Source organism: Aythya ferina (genome assembly GCF_964211825.1).
Source record: "Aythya ferina genome assembly, chromosome: 3".
NCBI lineage: Eukaryota > Metazoa > Chordata > Aves > Anseriformes > Anatidae > Aythya > Aythya ferina.
The window spans coordinates 104,188,688-104,206,605 of record NC_140298.1 but is presented as its reverse complement, the minus strand read 5'-3'; the positions used below and the strand labels follow the sequence as shown (position 1 = coordinate 104,206,605).

The window sequence follows — 17,918 nt, the reverse complement described above, 5'->3', positions numbered from 1 at the left end:
CTCCAGCTGCCGTCATCATTTTTGGACATGGGTCAGGACAGTCATTCTCTTTTATTCTCCTTTTTATTCTCATACTCAGGGAATGAGCAACCTGAAAATACGATCAGAAAGGGAGATTTGGCCCAGACAATTGCACCTCTCAACTCTGCTTCAACCATTGATTTCAGAAGTCTGGCAAAGCCCAGCAAATACCCCAACGGGGCAAACCAGCCCTCGTGGCTTTGCTGGATAACAGCGATGTTAAAATCTGTGGCAGCAGCATCCCCCAGCAGGGCCCCGGAGCTGCTGCCTCCCCCGAGGCCATGTCATGGCCGCTGGCTGGGTGCCACCTGCAGCTGCCAGCCCTCGCTCCTGAAGATCAGCCAGGATGCTAAACACCGGCCCTGCTGGGAAACCGTGCTTAAAGCCTACAGAAAAAAAAAAAATAAATCAAAATAAAATAAAAAGGGATTTGATAGCTGATTTTTGCTGCTTTTCCTGAGAATTCATGGCCTTACCAGGCTTTTAACTTTCTGAAAATCTTCGTTTTAGTCCCCAGCAGACTTTGCAGCAGGGAAACATCTCCCTGTCTCCTGGATAAACCCTGGCAGCATTTTGGGTCGCCGCTGCCCCAACACTCCCTGTCCCCAGCTGCTCCCAAACCCGACAGGCTCAGCTCGCCGTGGGACGCAGGCTGTGCGCAGGCGGCGTCAGCCCAGGCGGATCCGAGGGGCTGCCCGCAGGCAGGGATTTTTTTTTTCCATCGGGGCCGCCAGGAAACTTTCCAGGAGGCTCCAGGCCTGCAGGGAGCCGGGAGCTCTGCTGGTGGCCAGGGCCTGAAGGCAGTGCCACCGCTTGGGACCGTGCCAACCCTCGGAGCCCAGAGCATCCCCTCTGTCACCTGGGGCATGTCACCAGCCCTGGATGTGGTGCTGGGCACCCTGAGTTTCCAAAAACCCCCCGAGGGTTCCCTGTTGTGGCTGGGGATCTCGCAGGGGCTGCGAGTGATCCGTAAATGCGTCGCCCTCCTGGCTCCCCCAGTTTGGGGAGGCTTTGGGGGACACCCCACGGAAGGGCTGATCCCAACCCGTGGCTGCTCTCGGGGCTGTGGCAGCCTCCGGGGACCCTCCCTGAATAGAGACAACCCCCTGGACCCCTAGGGAAAAGGGAGAAAGGGCAGATAAGACAGCAAGGCTGCCCCATATCCCCCCTTCCCCCGTTTTCCCCATTCTCTCCCCCTCCTCCCGGCCTCCCCGGGGGCTCCTTCCCCGCCCGGCGCCGCTCCCCCCTCGCCTCTTGACCGCCCCCTCGCCCCCCTCCGCCTGCCCCGGGGGCCGGCCCCAGCCTTCAGCCGGCCCCGGCTCCGCTCCCCGAGCCCATGGGAAGCGGCAGCAGCCGCCGCCGGGGCCCGGTGGCCACGGGGGGAGGCGGCGGAGGCGACCCCCGAGGGCCGGGGGCGACCCCGAACCCGGCGGAGGCGGCGGCGGGGGGCGAGGGGGCAGCGGCGCTGCCCACCCCCGGCAGCCCCCCGAGGGAGGTAAGTGCCCCCCCCGGGCCCCTCAGCGACCCCAAATCCTGTCCCCTCCCAAACCCCAAGGGTGGTCGCAGCCCCCCTTGGGGGCTCGGTGTTACCCCGAGTTTCTCCTCGTCCCCGTTGTTTCCTCGGGAAGCCCCCAAAATCAATAGGGTTTCCATTACCCCAAAGGGAACCGGCCCCAAATGGTTCCCGGCCGCTGCAGCTGGTTCAGGAACTGCTCCGTTTCCTGGATTTTCCTCCGGGGAGGGGAAAAGCAGAGATTTGTTTTCTTTCCCCTTGCTCGGAAATTGCCGCGGGGTTCAGAAATCGTGAAGTGTCCGAGCTGGAAGGGACCCACAGGGATTAAGAAGGGTTTGGGCAACGCTGTCAGACACAGGGTCTGGTTTTGGGGTGGCCCCGTGTGCAGCTGGGCTCTACCATCTGCGTGGGTCCCCTGCGATTCGGGGTGCCCCGCGTTCCTACAGCTGGTGCTGGGGCCAAAAATTGCTGGCATCATTCGTCTTCACTGGAAGTTGTTGTTGTGGGAGCTGCGTCCTGGTTGTAAGGAAAAAAAAAGCCCCGAGCAGGGGCACCGCCAGCCCCAAGGCGTGGGTGAAACGTTCCCACTGCAGCAGCGTCTCTGGGGGTCCTGAGAGGGGCGAACGGGGCTTAGGGACGTGGTACAGTGGTGGGACTGGCAGCGCTGGGCTTCCTGGTCTTTAGGGTCTGTTCCAACGAAAAAGATCCTATGATTCCATGATTTACTGACAGAAATAAGTATTTAGGATGCAATACTTTTGGTTGTTTTGCTTTTTTTCTATGACCAAACTGCGTGCCCGTGGCACGGTGACAATTTGCATGCAAACGCAGTTGGCGAGCAGGAGGCTCGGCGAGCACAAAAAGCAGTTTTATGCGAGTCTTAAAGGAAAAAACAAAACAAAACAAAACAAAACTGAAAGAAAGGAAGTTTTAGGAACGGCAAAAGGAGAGAGCTCGTACCATCAGGGGGAGGTTTGCAGGGCAGAGCTGGGCTCCTACCTGCGCCGAGGTGGCCGTGGTCCCTCCCGGGCAGCAGCCCCACGGGCTCTGTGCCAGCTCGCAGGATGCAGGTTAGGATTTAGTTAGGATTTGGTTAGGATTTAGTTAGGATTTGGTTAGGATTTAGGGTGTTGTGCAAGCTGCCGTCCCACCCTTCCCACGGGGAGGTTTGTGAGCTGGGGGGCAGGAGGAGATGTGGGGTGAGGAGAGGAGGGCAGCGGTGCTGCAGTGACACAGGCAGAGCCTGCGTTAACCATCTTCTGTTGGGGTGCAGCACGTCTCCAAAGCCCTGGTCAAGTCCCAAAAGCTGGGTTTTTCAGCCCAAACCAGGCGTTTTCCACCCCTTAGTGCATCACCCTGCTGCCGGACGCCCCCAGCCGACGGCAGACACGGTTTCGTGTCCTCGCCAAGCCAGGCCTCCGGCCGCAGAAATCTGATCGCCCAGATCTCGCAATTTATCTCTGCCTTTCCTTCCTGCTTTTATTCATGGCCAAAAAGTGTGTCCCCCCCTGAGCCCAGACATTGCACGGGTCACTTTGATCCCGGCACCACCCCTGACCCAAACCGAGCGCCGTGCACACGTTCCCAGCCAGAGGATGGAGCAGAGAGGGGCCCGTCCTTTCCCTCCCGTACCCATCTCCACTGGATTTTGTTCCCGAGGTGCTGCTTGGCCACCCACAGCATTTCTCGTGTCGCTGGAGGGTGCTGCCTGCCGTGCCAGCAGGGCCAGCGGGCTGCTTTTGATGCTCCCACTTTCCTGGGAAAGAAGCCTCGGTGCTGACGGATCCCGGGGAGAAGGTGGGAGCGGGTTTTGCAGAGGGAAGCAGATCTTGCCGCTCTGTCCCGATGAGTAATTAATTCTGCCTTCCACCCACACGACACGTACGGCTCGTAACGTGCAGCAGTCAGCCAAAAAAAAGGGGGGGGAAAAGGCAGCCGAGCGTGAGCCAAACCCACCCGCAGTGTGGGAAGGAGGGGTCCCATGGTGGGAAGGGCTGAAACCTGTGATTTGGGGCAGCAGCATCCTGGTGGGGACGAGGAGGAGGATGAGGATGAGGAGGATGAGGCATGCTTCAGGATGTGGAATATTTTGTTGGCAGTGGGAGGCTGCTGGGAGGTGGTGCTCTGTGACCAGAAGGGAACTCTTTGCTGGCCATCAGCTCGTGCAGCCAGCCCCAGGAGCTGTTTCCAGGCTCCAAATCCTGGCTTTGGGGCTGTGCCTGGCACGTAACACATGGTGGCTTCGGCAGCCAGCCGGGTGCCCAGAAAGCTGAAGGAGAGCTGGCAGGACTGTTGCTACTATAGGGATGCTCTTGCACCTCCGTCATCTTCACAGAGGTTGTTTGGGGTGTAAGAACAACCCCCTAGAGCTGAACACAGCTCCCAGATGTTGCCACTGAGATACCTGATGTTTGTTCTCTTCAAGGCTGTGTTACCTGGAAGCCCGCCCGACACAGAGAACAACAACGTCAGCAATGAGTGAGTTCCCTTCCCTTCCCTTCCCTTCCCTTCCCTTCCCTTCCCTTCCCTTCCCTTCCCTTCCCTTCCCTTCCCTTCCCTTCCCTTCCCTTCCCTTCCCTTCCCTTCCCTTCCCTTCCCTTCCCTTCCCTTCCCTGGCTGGAGGAATTCCTGCACAACCAATTAAAGAAATAAACGTTGAGTGGGGAGCAAAAAGGAGACAAGGAGACTCTGCAGAACCACGGCCAGGAGAGCAGGCACCCGTGGTGGGTGCTGGGGGTGGGCACGGACTGCAAAAATTCACGTGGGACCCCATTAAGCGTGGCAGTGCACAGGTCGGATGACACGGCCCAGGATTGTTACAATGATTTTTTAATTGCTCCCAAGCCCCGTGTCACGAGCAGAGTTGCCCAGCCGTGGCTTTGACCCATTTTCCAGCCGCGAGGTCTTGCAGAAGGCGTTGTAATGATTAATCCTGGACTTGCCCATCCTCAGCAGAATGATAAAAACCCGTGGCCTGGATTCATCCCACCTCATTTCCAGGCATAGCACTGGGGCTGACTTGATTAACTTGGCTGACCTCTGTAGGTCCCTTCAGCCATGGCCATCCTGTGGCTCTGGGCCTTCCAACTCTGGACAGGAGCACACGTCTTGCTTTCCTCTTGCCTTAAATGCTTTGCTTTGGCCTCTAAAATCATCCTTACTGCTGCTTTTTTAACTCCCTCCAAGCTGTTAATAACTTTTTAGCCCTCAGATACCCAGAGACATCCTGATGGGTTGCCTTGGCCTGTTTTCCTTTGCTGTCCCACCAGGCTCTTCTCCTGGCACTGCTAATTCTCAGCTCTCTCCCTGCCCCAAAACAGCCAGATCTTGAATAATTTTTCCCTCGGCATCCTGGCCTGCTGTTTTCTGAGCCGGGAAGTCTCAGAGCCCTCGGCTGGGTTCAGCAGGCAGCGCCTCGACGTGGTGGCGTCCCTCCTGCCTTAGCCCTCTCTGAAGACACTCCCGGAGATGCAGGGTGTGCTGGGGCTCCCGAAATCAAATCCAGACTTTGTTTAACAAGACCCTGAGATGAAGGATGGGGCTGGGAGGGCCTCATGAAGTCCCTTGCCCATGCTCTGGCTTGGAGCCACGCTCAGGCCTCTGTGCGGCCAGGCCCTGACAACCAGGCTGAGGCCTACACTGCTGTCCTCAGGGCGGAGAAGTTTCTCTTTTGAAGCAGATGGAGCCACTCTTTTTTTGGACTTACTGCCATTTTTCCAAATTAAACGCCAGATATATTTGCCACAATAGCAGAGATTGCCCACTCGGGCAGGGCCCTGCTCATGAAGTGAACGCTGCCCCCTTCATCCCACTTGGTTCCGGGGCCTGCGTGGCAGTGGGCTTTGCTTTTGCCTTCTTAAAAACACACATTTATGTTTCACCCAGCTTGAATTTTACCTGGAGACTTCCTCTCGTGCCCGGGGGTCACCAGCCAGGCCAGGGGATGAAGAATAATTAACAGCGAGGAATTAGCAGTCGTTAGGAGAAACAATGGCTCTTCTGTGGGTCTGCGAGCGAGCTGCCAAGAGCTCTGCCTCCGACCCGACCCACCGTGTAACGTGAAATTAGTTGGACTGTCCCGGCGCAGGGTTTATATCAATAAATCAGGTGCCAGCTGGGTGTTTAAGTCGGATTGCTCCATTTCCTTTTCCCGATTCTTTCAAATTCAAAGGAATTTGCTTTGCAGCTGCTGGCTCGTGGGCACTGGCTGCCAGCTTTCCTCCCTTATTTGCTGCTGCAGCAGAAACCAGAGAGCTCACAGCCCTTCAGGAGAAGAGAAAGGAAGAAAAGGAAGGCGCAGCAGAGCCCGCTGGCTAAATCCTCCTCGGGAGCTGCCAGGAGAAGCTGCAGCCGAGGGCAGGGTGCAATGTCCATAGCCCAAGGCCCACATGATGCGGCTGCCACGCCAGCTGGGGGCCAGGTGGCTCCCGGGAGAACATCAAACTATTCCTGACATGCACGGGGCACGGCACGAGCACTGCCAGGCTGGGCCAGCTGGGCTTTTTGTCTTAAAAGGTGCAGCTGCCTCTGTGCAGCTTGCTCCAACGGGCAAGTGTCTGCTTCAGAAACATTACAGACACCCCTGTGCCCAAGGAGAACCGCTCCTGGCTACCAAAGATGGCTGCGGGTTTGTGAAAGCAGCTCCCAGATATGAGAAAGGTTCCTTGGAAAAGCAGTTCAGGGCATTTTCCTTCAGTTCAGGGCATTTTCCTTCAATTCAGAGCATTTTCCTTCAATTCTCATTCCACGCTTACCTGCTTTGGGGCAGCTCTCATCCCATAACCAGGGTTCTCAGTTTTTTTCCCCAAGGGATGCTGAGACAAATTCGTCCAAGGCCAAGGATGAGATGGAGCTCATCCTTAGACACACGGTAAGCCGTAGATGCTAACGGTGATAGAGCTAGAGCCATGCCATCGGATATGAAAACCTCATTTTGGTAACCAACTGACTGCCCTACAAAACCATTTATTTCTCGCTTACCTGTTCCTGGAGGGCACAAAGTGAACGCACTGAGCTGCAGGTCTGTGAAGACGTGTTAATACCCGAGCTCCTCCGAGTGAATCGTGGGCCCAGCAGAGCCCACACACAGAGACCAAACCTGGGGAGGGGTTTGTTCAGGCCCATGAGAGCCCGGACAAACAAAACCACCTTTTAACCTTTTATCTTACACATCTCCAAAGCAGAAGTGCAAAATACCAGACCTGGGGAAACGCAAGCCGTTCCTACAGGTAATGTCCAGCCCTATCGAAAGGGGTGGAAGCCAGAGGGTAGGCAAATCCTGAAATAAATAAACAGAAAATAGTCCAAACACCTTTCTGCAGAAAGCCTCGAGGCGAGGAACTGGTGTAAAGGTTATGGCAAGCTTTAGCTGGCCATAATTCACCAGAGGGTTATGGGGTTACGGGAGTGTGAGGCGCAGCATTGCAAGGGCTTCGCTTTCATGAACTCACCGGCTGAAATAGGTGCCAAGTAATAGCAAACGTCAGCCAGAGCTGGAAATCTGATGCGTTAGAGTATCTCTGTCTCAGCGAGCCACTTGCGTCGCGACTGTTCTATTCACAAGATGAAATCAGTGTCTTTTTATGTCTTCGGAGCTGGGCTCCCCCTCATGCCCGCAGTAACTCCTGCCCTTCGCCAGCAGGTGCCCGGGAGGGAGCAGCAAGCAGCCGGCGGGGCGCCCGGCCGTGTCCTACGACTGCGCGGAGGAGGAGCTGATGGCCAGCATCGAGCGGGAGTACGGCCGCTGAGCATAAAGCGGGGGGCAGAAAGCTGCTGCCAACGGGCCACGGCCAGGAGGAGGAGGAGGAGGAGGAGGAAGAGGAGGAGGAAGGAGAGGATGGGCGAGAGGCAGTGCGACTGCTCCGGAGGCACGGAGGATGACCTGAAGAAAACCGTATTTCCCAACGAAGGCGTACTAGAGCTCTGCTGAGATGGTGCTTTGAAGGAAAACCTTATTTTTTTTGCTGTCCTGGCGGTGCGGGTGCTGTACCCGCAGCACAAGGGCTTTCCCCCCAGTCCCAGCAGGAGACACGTCCCCAGGGCCACCTCACCGTGGCCACCTGCTTAGAGAGGGCTTTGCAGAGCAGCTCGTTGCCACCCGTTCTCAGCCATCGCTCCTGGCCTGCCCGTGCGTTTCTTCTCCTCCGTAGCTGGTCTAGAAGAAAAATCACTACAATTTATCATTAGCTGAATCAGAAAGGCTGGATCGCCACGGAAAATCATACGTTTTCAGCACTCCTTGACAGAGAAGCCTGGTATTTTAGGGTTTCTGCCTCTGTTTTGCCTGCATCTTAATGTGCTATGAGTAGCTGCTTATTATCAGGAGTAGAAAAGTGCCTTATTTCTGCCTTCAGCTGAACCATAAAAGGTGCCAGATGAAATCTGCACAAAGCGTGTGCAAGCGCAAGGGGAAACAGCAGGGCGCAGCTGTATTTTGGCTTCTTTGTCGTTCCTGAAATCTGTGTAAGGGAAAGAAGCGGATCTGTACTCTGCATAACTCTCAATAAAGGCAAATAAGCTGTTCAGAAAACGTCTCCAGTCGGTGGTGCCACTTTTTGAGTCACCATTTGCTGTTTTCCACCTGTGTTTGCCTTTTCACGGCCGCAGCCAGCAGCTGGGACAGCGCCGGCAGCAGCGCCTCGCCTCCTCTCACCTCCCGTTCCCTTCCGTGCCCCCTCCTGTTCCCACGCCGCTGCCATCTCAAAACGTAGCGGCCAGAAATAAACGCTGCCCTAACCTGGGAGGCAGCCGGAGGCGCTTACAAATGTAAACAATTACAAAAATAAAAAAAGGCTGCGCTTGAGGGCAAGCGAAGCAGTGAAGCCCTGAAGTCTTCCCCTGGCCTGGATATATATCCTAAATTGGTTGTCCTTACACAGTTCTGGAACGTATGTTTATAGGAAACCTGAAATTTCACTTTTTTATGATTTAAAAGTGGTCATATTACATAGTTTTTTAAATAGGAATTTAAAAAAGATACATACAATAATGCCCAGCCACCCCTCCGCGCACATCTGCAGGAGGAAGAGCCGCCTTTGTGTTCCCACACCCGCCAGGAAATTTTGTAGGGTCAGCCCATCGGGTCCTCCCCGTGATGCAACAACCTAACACAACCTTGTGTTAAATCACGGAGGGAGTTCCCAAGCCAGTTTGCTCAGGCGGACACCAAAAAGGGTTGGTTTTTGGGGAAAAAAAGCAAACAAAGAAAAAAGCCGCACACAAAGTACTGAATTGGCTATCAGATCGAGACAGGACAGTCCTCCCCCGTTATAAGCATGCTAAAGCAGCATCAAAAAATCAAACCTCTTGTTCTAGGGAAGTTCAAAGCAAAAAAAGAGCCGAAATCTCTCTTTTTTCACCACATTAACGTGGCAAAGGGGACGCTGCCCCCGAAGGGTAACACTGCAGGCATTCAGTGTGCCTGAGCACATTTTGGGCCGAGCCCCGGGGAGCACAAAGCAGGCCTGCACGTGCACACGCTGCGCGGCACGTAGGCCAGCCAGGGGGATTGCGGCGCAGCGAGAGCAGGGCGTGGATGTTTTTAGGTGAGGCACAGAGCTCCAGAGCACCCAGCACAGGCTCCAGCCCTACGCTTACAGGTAAGAACAGAGATTTCCCTCCCCGGTCACATTTGCAGCTGGTGTAAAAGAAAATCCATGCAGCGGGGAGAGTATTTCATTTAATAGAAAAGGGTGATTTCATACAAAGTACAGGGGGGAGTATAAGGCCACATAGAGAGCATCATCGGGATGACACGGTGTCTGGTTTTTTAAGTTAAGACATGATTAGTATTTCCTCTGGTGCTTCGATACGGGTAAATGAAAGCCTGGAAGAGTTTCCTATAAGGTGCATAAGCATCCACAAGACATAAAAAACTTAATTTCTCATTTCTCCTGTGTTCAAAAAAAAAAAACAAAACCTGAGACCCAGCGAATTATTCACAGGTTATCTTGCCCTTTTTGCATGTTTTCAGTAGATTTTGATATGCTGGTTTAATGGGACCAAAAGGATCATTTTTAGTGTCAAGGCTGCTCAACAGTATTCGTACCTCCCCTGGAGCAGCTCCAGCAGAACAGCCTGGCTCCTCCAAACTTTGCTGAGGTGGAAGGTGGACCCAGGAATGCCCCGCACCTCGGGCTTTACCAGAAATCACAGCTCCCCCCACTCACAAAGGGTACGAGCTTGGCTGAGGTTGGAATCCTCAAGGCTTTTATTCTGCAATCGTTCTGTTGTGTTTTGAAACAATGCCACACACAGATCTCAAAATCTCAAACCTCCGGTGCCACCTGCACAAGGAGGGTGTAACAGCACCAGCCCGCTGCAGGATCGGGATCCCGAAGCGTTAAAACCCCAAACACTGAGTTTTGAAACGTTATGCGTTCACAGAATGCTCTGAATGCGTTTCTTTAGGCTACCTGAAAAAGTTCCCAAAGCCCTGGGTCTTGTCCTGCACACCCCTACTAATGCAGGCCAAGTAATTGCCTGCATACCAAGACCAAAATGAATAAATACAAAATATATTTGGTATAGAAAACACTAGTATAAAAATTAAAAATCACCCTGTTTCACTGTCCATCGGAATATTAACAGCAAGCATTACAAGTGACTTTTTGAACCTATTGCCGAAATCATTTCAAAAAGAGTTCTGCTTTCCTGAAGTGCTGGTGATTGCATTTGCCCCAAAATGGAAAAAGAAACAACACGTAGGGAAGGGATGAGGAAAGACAGGCCAGATTTCTCACATCGCATTAATAACCGAGGACCTAAAAAGAAGGAAGCTGAAGTGTGCACAGACACGCTGGGGGAGGAGGGTTGCGCTGGCAGTTCTCTCGTAGCCAGCAGAGCCCTTCCCGATTTTCAGGAAGCTGGAGGAGGAGGCGCGCTCCCAGCCTAGCCCTGGCAGACAGCTGGCGGCACGGGGATGAGCATACCGAGAGCGCTGCTGCTGCCGCTGCTTTTGGGTTTCTCCACCGTGGCGATTCTGTTCAGTTTGCCAACCTCTGTCTGCCAGCTGGGCACCTTCTTCGTGGTCATGTGGCGGCGGGTGTGCTTCGTCAGGTGGTCGCTGCGCATGAAGCGGCGCTCGCACACGGGGCAGGCGAACTTCTTCTCCCCCGTGTGAGTTCGGCGGTGGCGGGACAGTTCGTCCGAGCGGGCAAACTTCTTGTCGCAGCCTTCCCAGTTGCAGCTGAAAGGCTTTTCTCCTGCAGGACACGAAAGAAACACAACTTGTTGTCATTATGCTCCATTTCATCGAAGAACTAACTTATAAGTTCTAGCCTAAAAAAAAATCTGATCTTTTTCCCTGAACTGCTCATGCATGAAGTCACCATTTGCTGAAGTAGAAGTTCAATTCCAGTTTCAGAGATAAAAATCATCGGTCTTGTTTCTGCTTATTTCCTCACATCTATTCTAATGATCTTTAATCAAGCCTATTTTTTTTAATTCTCCAAAGCCCAGTTTAAAGAAAAATGATTCTTCACAAAGCAACGTTATCTATCGACTGAACCAGAAGCAAATCCCTCTCAGCCTGTCCCTCCTACGTGGCCACAGCTCCGTGGCCACTACACAACATCAGCAAATATTGTGGGCAAGAAGGAACCTGGAATCCAACCTCCCAGACCCGCTGAGGTGCTCCAGCTCCGCATACCCCCGTGGGGTACCAAGGAACACCCTACACGCCTGCGTGCCCAGACACCGCTGGCATTTCTGGCTGCCAGCACTGAAAGCAGCCAGGCAGGCTTTCAGCGTCACCTCGGTGCCTGCTTTACATCGGAACCGTCCCAACCAACGCGACCCGCAGAGCTCCAGATAAACATCTACCGCGTGACCAGATTTACGGCATCCCTTTGGAGCAGAACAAGAAGGCCGGAGGAAAGGATGCACCGCAGCAGCTCTGTCCTCATTGCAGGGGTGAAGCTCTGCACTGGGTGAGCGTGGTGGCAGCTGAACGAGCGGGATGAAGCAGGAACAAGCTGAAGCTGCTCTGCCCACTGGTGCCGTGCAGCAGGCTGGCTTCCCTGCAGATCAGCAATGCTCTGGGCTCAGCAGACACCTGCTGCCAGCCCGTGGCTGTCCCGCAGCGCCAGGTTCACTCGCCAGCCTGCAGCGCTTCCCTCAAACCCGCACTGAAGCAGCCGAGCTCTGCTTTACACGGATTATCGGCTTCACACAGAGTTTAAGCTCTTTTCCCAGAGGAAGTGTCCGGACAAGCTGGCGAACTGCTGGGAAGCCTTGCCATGGAAGCTGCCTTCTAATAAACCAGAGGGTGGGGGAAGTAAGGCAAGGAAAAAAACTAGGCAAATGTTTAAATGAGCTGTTCTATACCAATAATCTGCTATCCTTGTCCTTCAACACCAAAAATAGTCCCTTCCAAGAGCTCAGAAGTTAGTTGTAATAGAAGCTCTGAGGTAGAAAAAGGGTAAGTAAAACACATTTATACTGCCTCCACGCTAACTAGGTGTTACGGAGCAAATTAGCGCTTACTAATTGTAATTAACTTCCATTTACTTACACAAAGGGAGTTCTGGAAGTAAGTGAGAACAGTTGGATTCCTGCAGCAGCGCTGCTTCCCAGCACTGTAGCCCAAAACCTTAACGCACACCCCTTTAGCCTAGGCAAAGCTCTAGGAAAACGTGCAGCATTTGACTTTCTCTCTTTCCTTTTACTTTACAAAACTGAACGGCAACCACCTGCGCTGCAGCTGGGAGATCCCTCCACGCTCAAAACAAAAGCTTGCACAATCCCCTTCAGCCTAGTCCAGGTGGCAGAGATCCACCCCGATGCACACACGCACGCAGCGGGCTGCGCTTCGCTCCAACTACAGCCCACGAAAGCCAGCTAATGCTACGGGGTCAGCCGAGGTCTCCGAACAAAGTCTGGCTTGTTTTGCCCGCCCGTGAAGAACGAGCATTCTTCTCTTCTCCGAGAGGAGCACAAGATCCCCGATCACCTGCCCCTTCCCCTTCCCACCCCTCCCGGAGGAGCCGCGCATTTCGGCACCCTGAAGGCAGGGCTCATCCCCCCAGTACGCACCCGTGTGGGTGCGGAGGTGGGCTTTGAGGTGGGAACTCTTGAAATAGGTTTTCTTGCAGCCCGGGAAGTTGCAAACGTAGTTCCTCCGCCTAGAAAAGTCCATCTGGGGGGTGCAGCTTTGCCCGGAAGCGATGAACACGGGGGCTGGAGCAAGGGGCAGTAACTTGGTGCTCCCCACGGTCACGACCGTTTGCGGGCACGGCGGTGCCTGCGGGACGGCAGGCTGGGGGAGAACCAACATGACGGTCCCCTGAGGCACGGAAGGTCCCATGAGCACGGGCTGGGAAAGCGGGGCCGTCTGCGGGAGGATGGGTTTCATCGGAGTCGAGACCGCCGGAGCAGGAGGCTTGACGTAGGCGTTGATCATGCTGCTCTGTCTGCTCAAGGGGACGGAGATCTGACACACAACCTGGGGGCTCGACACGGGGACGGGCGGCACCGGGGTGGCTCTTTTCTGCAAGTCCCTGTCACAGTTCTTTGCCATGTGGGGCTGCGGCGAAGCGGGGCGGGCTGGAAGCTGCCCTTTATCGGTGGCGGGGTCGTCGCGGTCATGCGCGTGGGGCGGATGCTCCGGGGAGGTTTTGCCGAGGACGTCGGCGGCAGCGCACGCGTCCTGGGGCGCCCTGCAATGTCTTCGCTCGGCCGCCCCGCACCACTCGGCCGCCTTCTCGTGCGGGGCGGGGAGGCGGAGGCAAGCCGAGCTGTCGCCCGTGTGGCGGATCACGCTCGTGGCCATGGCCCGGCACGGCTGCGGCGCGGCGGGCTCGGCCCCGCGGCTCTCCATGCTTATCAGTGACGGTTTGCTCACGGGGGACGCGGCGGTGGTGGAGGTGAGCGAGCAGGAGGCCGTGTTTGCCATGACAGTCCTCGGCTTGGAGTAAGTGAGCTGCGAGGAGAGGAGCATCGCGGCCGACATCTCCACGAAGTCCGGGCTGTGCGGCGGGGTCATGCACTGCACAAAGAGAGCGCCGTTACACAACGCTGCAGCTTCGCAGCGCGGTTTGCTACGGTTTTTAAAGCAAAAAGAAAATTTGGCCCCCTCCCCAGAATGTCAGAGCCTGCTTGCTGGGGAAAGCAGTTGAAACGTGCGTTGCTTCACCTGATGGCCACTGGGAACAGGCGTAAAGGCACTCTAATAACAGGAATGCAATGAGGCAGGCTGTAAAGCTGTGTATGACTGTTCCACGTCTCCTCGCTGCCTTACAAAAACCCTCTGGTTTCTCCTCCTCAGCAGCAGGAGCAGCTGTAAGAGGCTACGAGGGCTCTGCTGTTTGCAGCAAGCAGAGCAGTGACAGCAATCCCGTACCGTTTAAACTGCTACCTTCCAGCAAGGCCCCAGTCTTTTAATAATAATCCCCCACCAGCTGGCATGGCAGTAGAATAAACACACACAGACTGCTCTCTCCCCTCACCTACTCCTTTCCCTCTGGGCTCTTGCTGCCACCACCTCGCCTTCCTCCTTTAATACCAAAAACTCAGCCCACGCCTGGCTCCTGTGCTGCTCAGGAGACAGTTCCAATGCTGAGTGCCAGGAGCCAGAGAGGAGCAGCCCAGCAGGCAGCTGCGGTGCCACCTCAGCCTTTTTTCCTCTGCTGCTCCTTTCTTCTGACCTAAAAAGTCTACCGGCTGAAATAGGGCCTTCTAAAGCCCCGATGGCACAGAGGGTTGCCTTTTTTGCTGTTGTTGTTTTGTTTTTTTATCTACGTTTATTGCAACACAAATTGCAACAACAACAAAAAAAGTGATTCAGCTGACATTAGTCAGCCAGAGTAGGCCAATGCTCTGGAGAAACAGCAGGCTGCATGTAGAAACACAGCATAAAGCTAATTAAAATCCCCGTTTCATAATGGGAACCTGTGCTTTCTCTTAGAGCAACGAGAGCGAAGCCAAATGTCGTCAGGAGCCTTTTTCCTAAAGCACTTCCAGCTAAGTCAGCGCTGAATCACTGCGGCTGGTTCTGCCTTTCTTACTGCAAAGCCTCCCAGAGGCAGGAAGCGCGTTTTTCCACCGCCCAGGCTGCCCAGAGAGGCAGTGGGGTCTCCTCTGAGGCTGCCTGGCCGTGGTGCTGGGCACCCTGCTCTGGGTGGCCTTGCTGGAGCAGGGGCTGGGCTGGGGCCTCCTCAGGTCCCTGCACACCTCAGGGCTGTGGGATCCTGCAAAACTTCCAGCCAGCACCCAAACTGCCTGCCCACATCCCTACGTTTGCTACCCAGAGAGAGCAGAAAGCTGTGGCTATTCCCTGCAGGGACACGTAAGCAAGGTGAGCATCTTTCCCATCAGAGGGCTGTAACCTCCAGACTTATTCTGCAGTCACGTTTCTCTTACCAGCGTGGACAAATAATCCTTTGGTAACTCAGAAGTAGCCTCGGCGTGCATTGTGAAATCGCCAGAGTCCGAGAAGGGCGTGAGGGGTCTTATCTTTAATAGGTCACCCTTCTGCGATCTTTGCCCCCAGGAGCTCATGCAAACAAGGGCTTCGACGGCTTCGATGTCATTCTGCTCCAAGGTGCCGCAGGAAGACCTCTCGCTGTCGTGGCGCTGCCGTTCTCGGATGGACTCGTAGATGTCCACAATGTCAACCTAAAGGCAATCGGATTACCGGCTGTTAGGACGCGTCCGCAGACAAAGCTGCTGCCACCCCCGCGCTGTCTGCTGGCGATGAAGGTCATCTGAAACAGATCCCAGGCCCGCAGCAAGACTTTTACCAGGCGGCTCAACTCTTCCCCTCCCCCTGCCAGCTCGCCTCCCCACCCCCTTACTCTTCTTTTAAAAAACAAAAAAGAATAAAATAAATGACTTGCAGGAAAGGAATTGATATGTGTAACACGCAGCTTGGGTTTCCAGGGCTACTTTCCTGGATGACACCGTTCTGAATAAACACACCCCTCGCCTGCACACCAGCAGAAAGAGAAGAATTCTCCTTCCAACCTCGCTGAGGCAGGGCTGTCTCCCAGACCCCACGGACTGCTGGTATTTAGCACTAATCTCGGTCCTGCCTCACTGAGAGCGCAGCTTCCAGGCTGGCAGTGAGATGCTCTGAGGGCTGATCTCTGGCTCAGGGTACCACGCTTTGCAAAGACACTTCAGCAGTGCAGAGCGAAATATTCAAGCCCCATGCTGCTATGCGGTGTTCATACACTGCTGAAAAGGGCTTTTAATTAAAAAAATAAGAACCTCTGCGTTGTTATCACACCCTTCAGGGAGCCCTGCTCCTTGGGGGACAGCACTTTGGGACCGGAGGCCAGGAGCTTTGTTACTGACTCAAGTAACAAGCTGAGTGGTGTCACGGGGACACAGATGTGTGTGTGTGACGCTGTTGCCACTACAGACACAAACGTTTCCAACAAAATGGATCTGAAACAGTGAGCGAGCCACCCACACAGGGCTCTCACCTAAAACACCAGGCACCCAGCGCAGGGGCGTGAAGGCTAGGGACAGGGAGGGGTTAAGGCTCTCTAAATTAGGAAGCCAAGGGGTTGAGTGCTCAGGAAAAGAAATCAAACATCTCCACGGAAAATAATGTCAAGTGGAAGGCGGGCGAGCACGATGCAGGGCGTGAGCCCCCGTCACCTGTCAAAGAGGTGCCAGGCCAGCTGCCGGCACCGCCGAGCCAGCGCAGCGCTTATTTCAGGATTTCATTACTTTTTTTAGCCGACATTTCAGGCGAACGGCTTCCCCTGCTCCCAAATAAAATAATAATTACATAAAACAAGGGCTTCCCGCGGCCGCGCCGTGCCCGCTGCCAGGCCCGCCTGTCCTCGCCTCACCCCGCGGCAGGAAGCGGGGGCTGCTCCTGCTCCTGCTCCTGCTCCCCGCGGCGCCGCCGCTTCCTCCGCCCGGGGGCGAGGCGGCGGCTCCGGGGGGGGCCGGGGGGGGCGCCCAGGGGGGCCCAGGGGCTCCAAGCCCTGCAGGGACCCGGCCCCGGCCGCCCCCGGCCCCTCGGGGTCCCCTCAGCGCCCCTCTCCCCTCAGGGTACCGGCCGCAGCCGCCCCCAGCCCCTCAGGGTAACGGTCACAACCGCCCCTCAGCCCCCTCAGGGTCCCGATATCTCCTCAGGACCCCCGATATCTCCTCAGGGTCGCGATATCCCCTCAGGATTACGACCCCAGCCCCTCAGGGTCCCCGTAGCCCCCTCAAGGTCCCCAATATCCCCTCAGGATTACGACCCCAGCCCCTCAGTGTCTCGATATCCCCTCAGGACCCCCGATATCCCCTCAGGGTACCGATATCGCCTCAGGATCCCGACCCCAGCCCGTCAGGGTAACGATATCCCCTCCGGGTCCCGATATCCCCTCAGGATAACGACCCCAGCCCCTCAGGATCACGACATCTCCTCAGGATCCCGACCCCAGCCCCTCCGGGTCGTGATATCCCCTCAGCATAACGACCCCAGCTCCTCAGGGTCCCGGTAACCCCCTCAGGGTCCCCGATATCCCCTCAGGGTCGCGATATCCCTTCAGGTTACCGCCCCCAGCCCCTCAGGGGCCCGGTAGCCCCCTCAGGGTCCCGACCCCAGCCCCTCAGGTCCCGATATCCCCTCAGGATAACGACCCCGGCCCGTCAGGGTCGCGATATCCCCTCATGTCCCGACCCCCCCCGCCCCCTCCCCGCCTAACGGTCCCCTCCCCGCCGAGCACGTGCCCGCACTGCCCCTCGCTACCCCCCCTGTACCCCGTGCCCCAGCTCCCCGCTCCCATCCTCTCCCCTCCCTCCCTCCCCTCCCTGTGCCCCGCCGGGCGCTCACCGGGGCCGCATCGCCCATCCCCGCGCCGGGCGAGCCGTGCATGGCGCGGGCCCCGCGGGCGGCGGCGGTGTGAGCGGGCTGGCGGCACGGCGCGGCGCGGCCACCCCGCCCCCGCCCCTCCCCTGCCCCGCCCCCGGGGAGCGGCCCTCGGCCAATCAGCGCGCGGCGCGCCCCGCGCTCGGCCAATGGGAGGCGGCGGGCGGCGTGATCGCGGCGTGCCGCGGGGCTGGCGGCGGGGGGGGCGCCGCGTGGGAGGGGAGGGGGGGGGGAGAGGGGGGGAGGCGGGGCGAGGAGCGGGAAACTGGGGGAAAGGTCGGGGGCGGGGCCTAGACGCGGAGGGGGCGTGGCCACTGAGAGGGGGCGTGGCCACTGAGAGGGGGCGTGGCCTGGCGGCCGCCCCCGCCAGCTCCGTGCAGCGCCGCACGTGGGCAGCGGGGTGTGGGGGGGGCCGCCCTAAATTGGGGGAGTTTTGGGGACATTGGGGGTGGGGGCACCCCAAAAAGCCGCTGGTGGGAAGGGGAAGAGCCCGAGGTGCTGCCCCCACGGGCCTACGGAGCTCCGCACAGCCCCCCGTGCAGCCCACGTCCCCGCCCCATTGAATGAAGG

General features: G+C 56.5%; 2 protein-coding genes across 4 annotated transcripts; one reads left to right on the top strand and one right to left on the bottom strand.

Moving 5' to 3' along the window:
- Window positions 1-1,307: 1,307 nt before the first annotated feature.
- On the top strand, window positions 1,308-8,063 carry CYS1 (cystin 1). 2 transcript variants are annotated; one of them, XM_084515402.1, is made up of 3 exons: window positions 1,308-1,516; window positions 3,960-4,012; window positions 7,176-8,063. In XM_084515402.1, the coding sequence occupies exons 1-3, from the start codon at window positions 1,358-1,360 to the stop codon at window positions 7,279-7,281; spliced, it is 318 nt and encodes a 105-aa protein (XP_084371528.1). In that variant the 5' UTR covers window positions 1,308-1,357; the 3' UTR covers window positions 7,282-8,063. The 2 variants fall into 2 exon arrangements, with proteins under 2 accessions (XP_084371528.1, XP_084371527.1); XM_084515401.1 differs by having other exon boundaries at window positions 1,312-1,516; window positions 7,173-8,063.
- A 1,131-nt stretch (window positions 8,064-9,194) lies between these two features.
- KLF11 (KLF transcription factor 11) lies at window positions 9,195-17,398 on the bottom strand. Of its 2 annotated transcripts, none has more exons than XM_084515399.1 (4): window positions 17,313-17,398; window positions 14,894-15,148; window positions 12,569-13,520; window positions 9,195-10,737 (listed from the first exon to the last, which is right to left on the bottom strand). In XM_084515399.1, the coding sequence occupies exons 1-4, from the start codon at window positions 17,352-17,354 to the stop codon at window positions 10,424-10,426; spliced, it is 1,563 nt and encodes a 520-aa protein (XP_084371525.1). In that variant the 5' UTR covers window positions 17,355-17,398; the 3' UTR covers window positions 9,195-10,423. The 2 variants fall into 2 exon arrangements, with proteins under 2 accessions (XP_084371525.1, XP_084371526.1); XM_084515400.1 differs by lacking the exon at window positions 17,313-17,398 and adding an exon at window positions 16,139-16,238.
- Window positions 17,399-17,918: the final 520 nt, after the last annotated feature.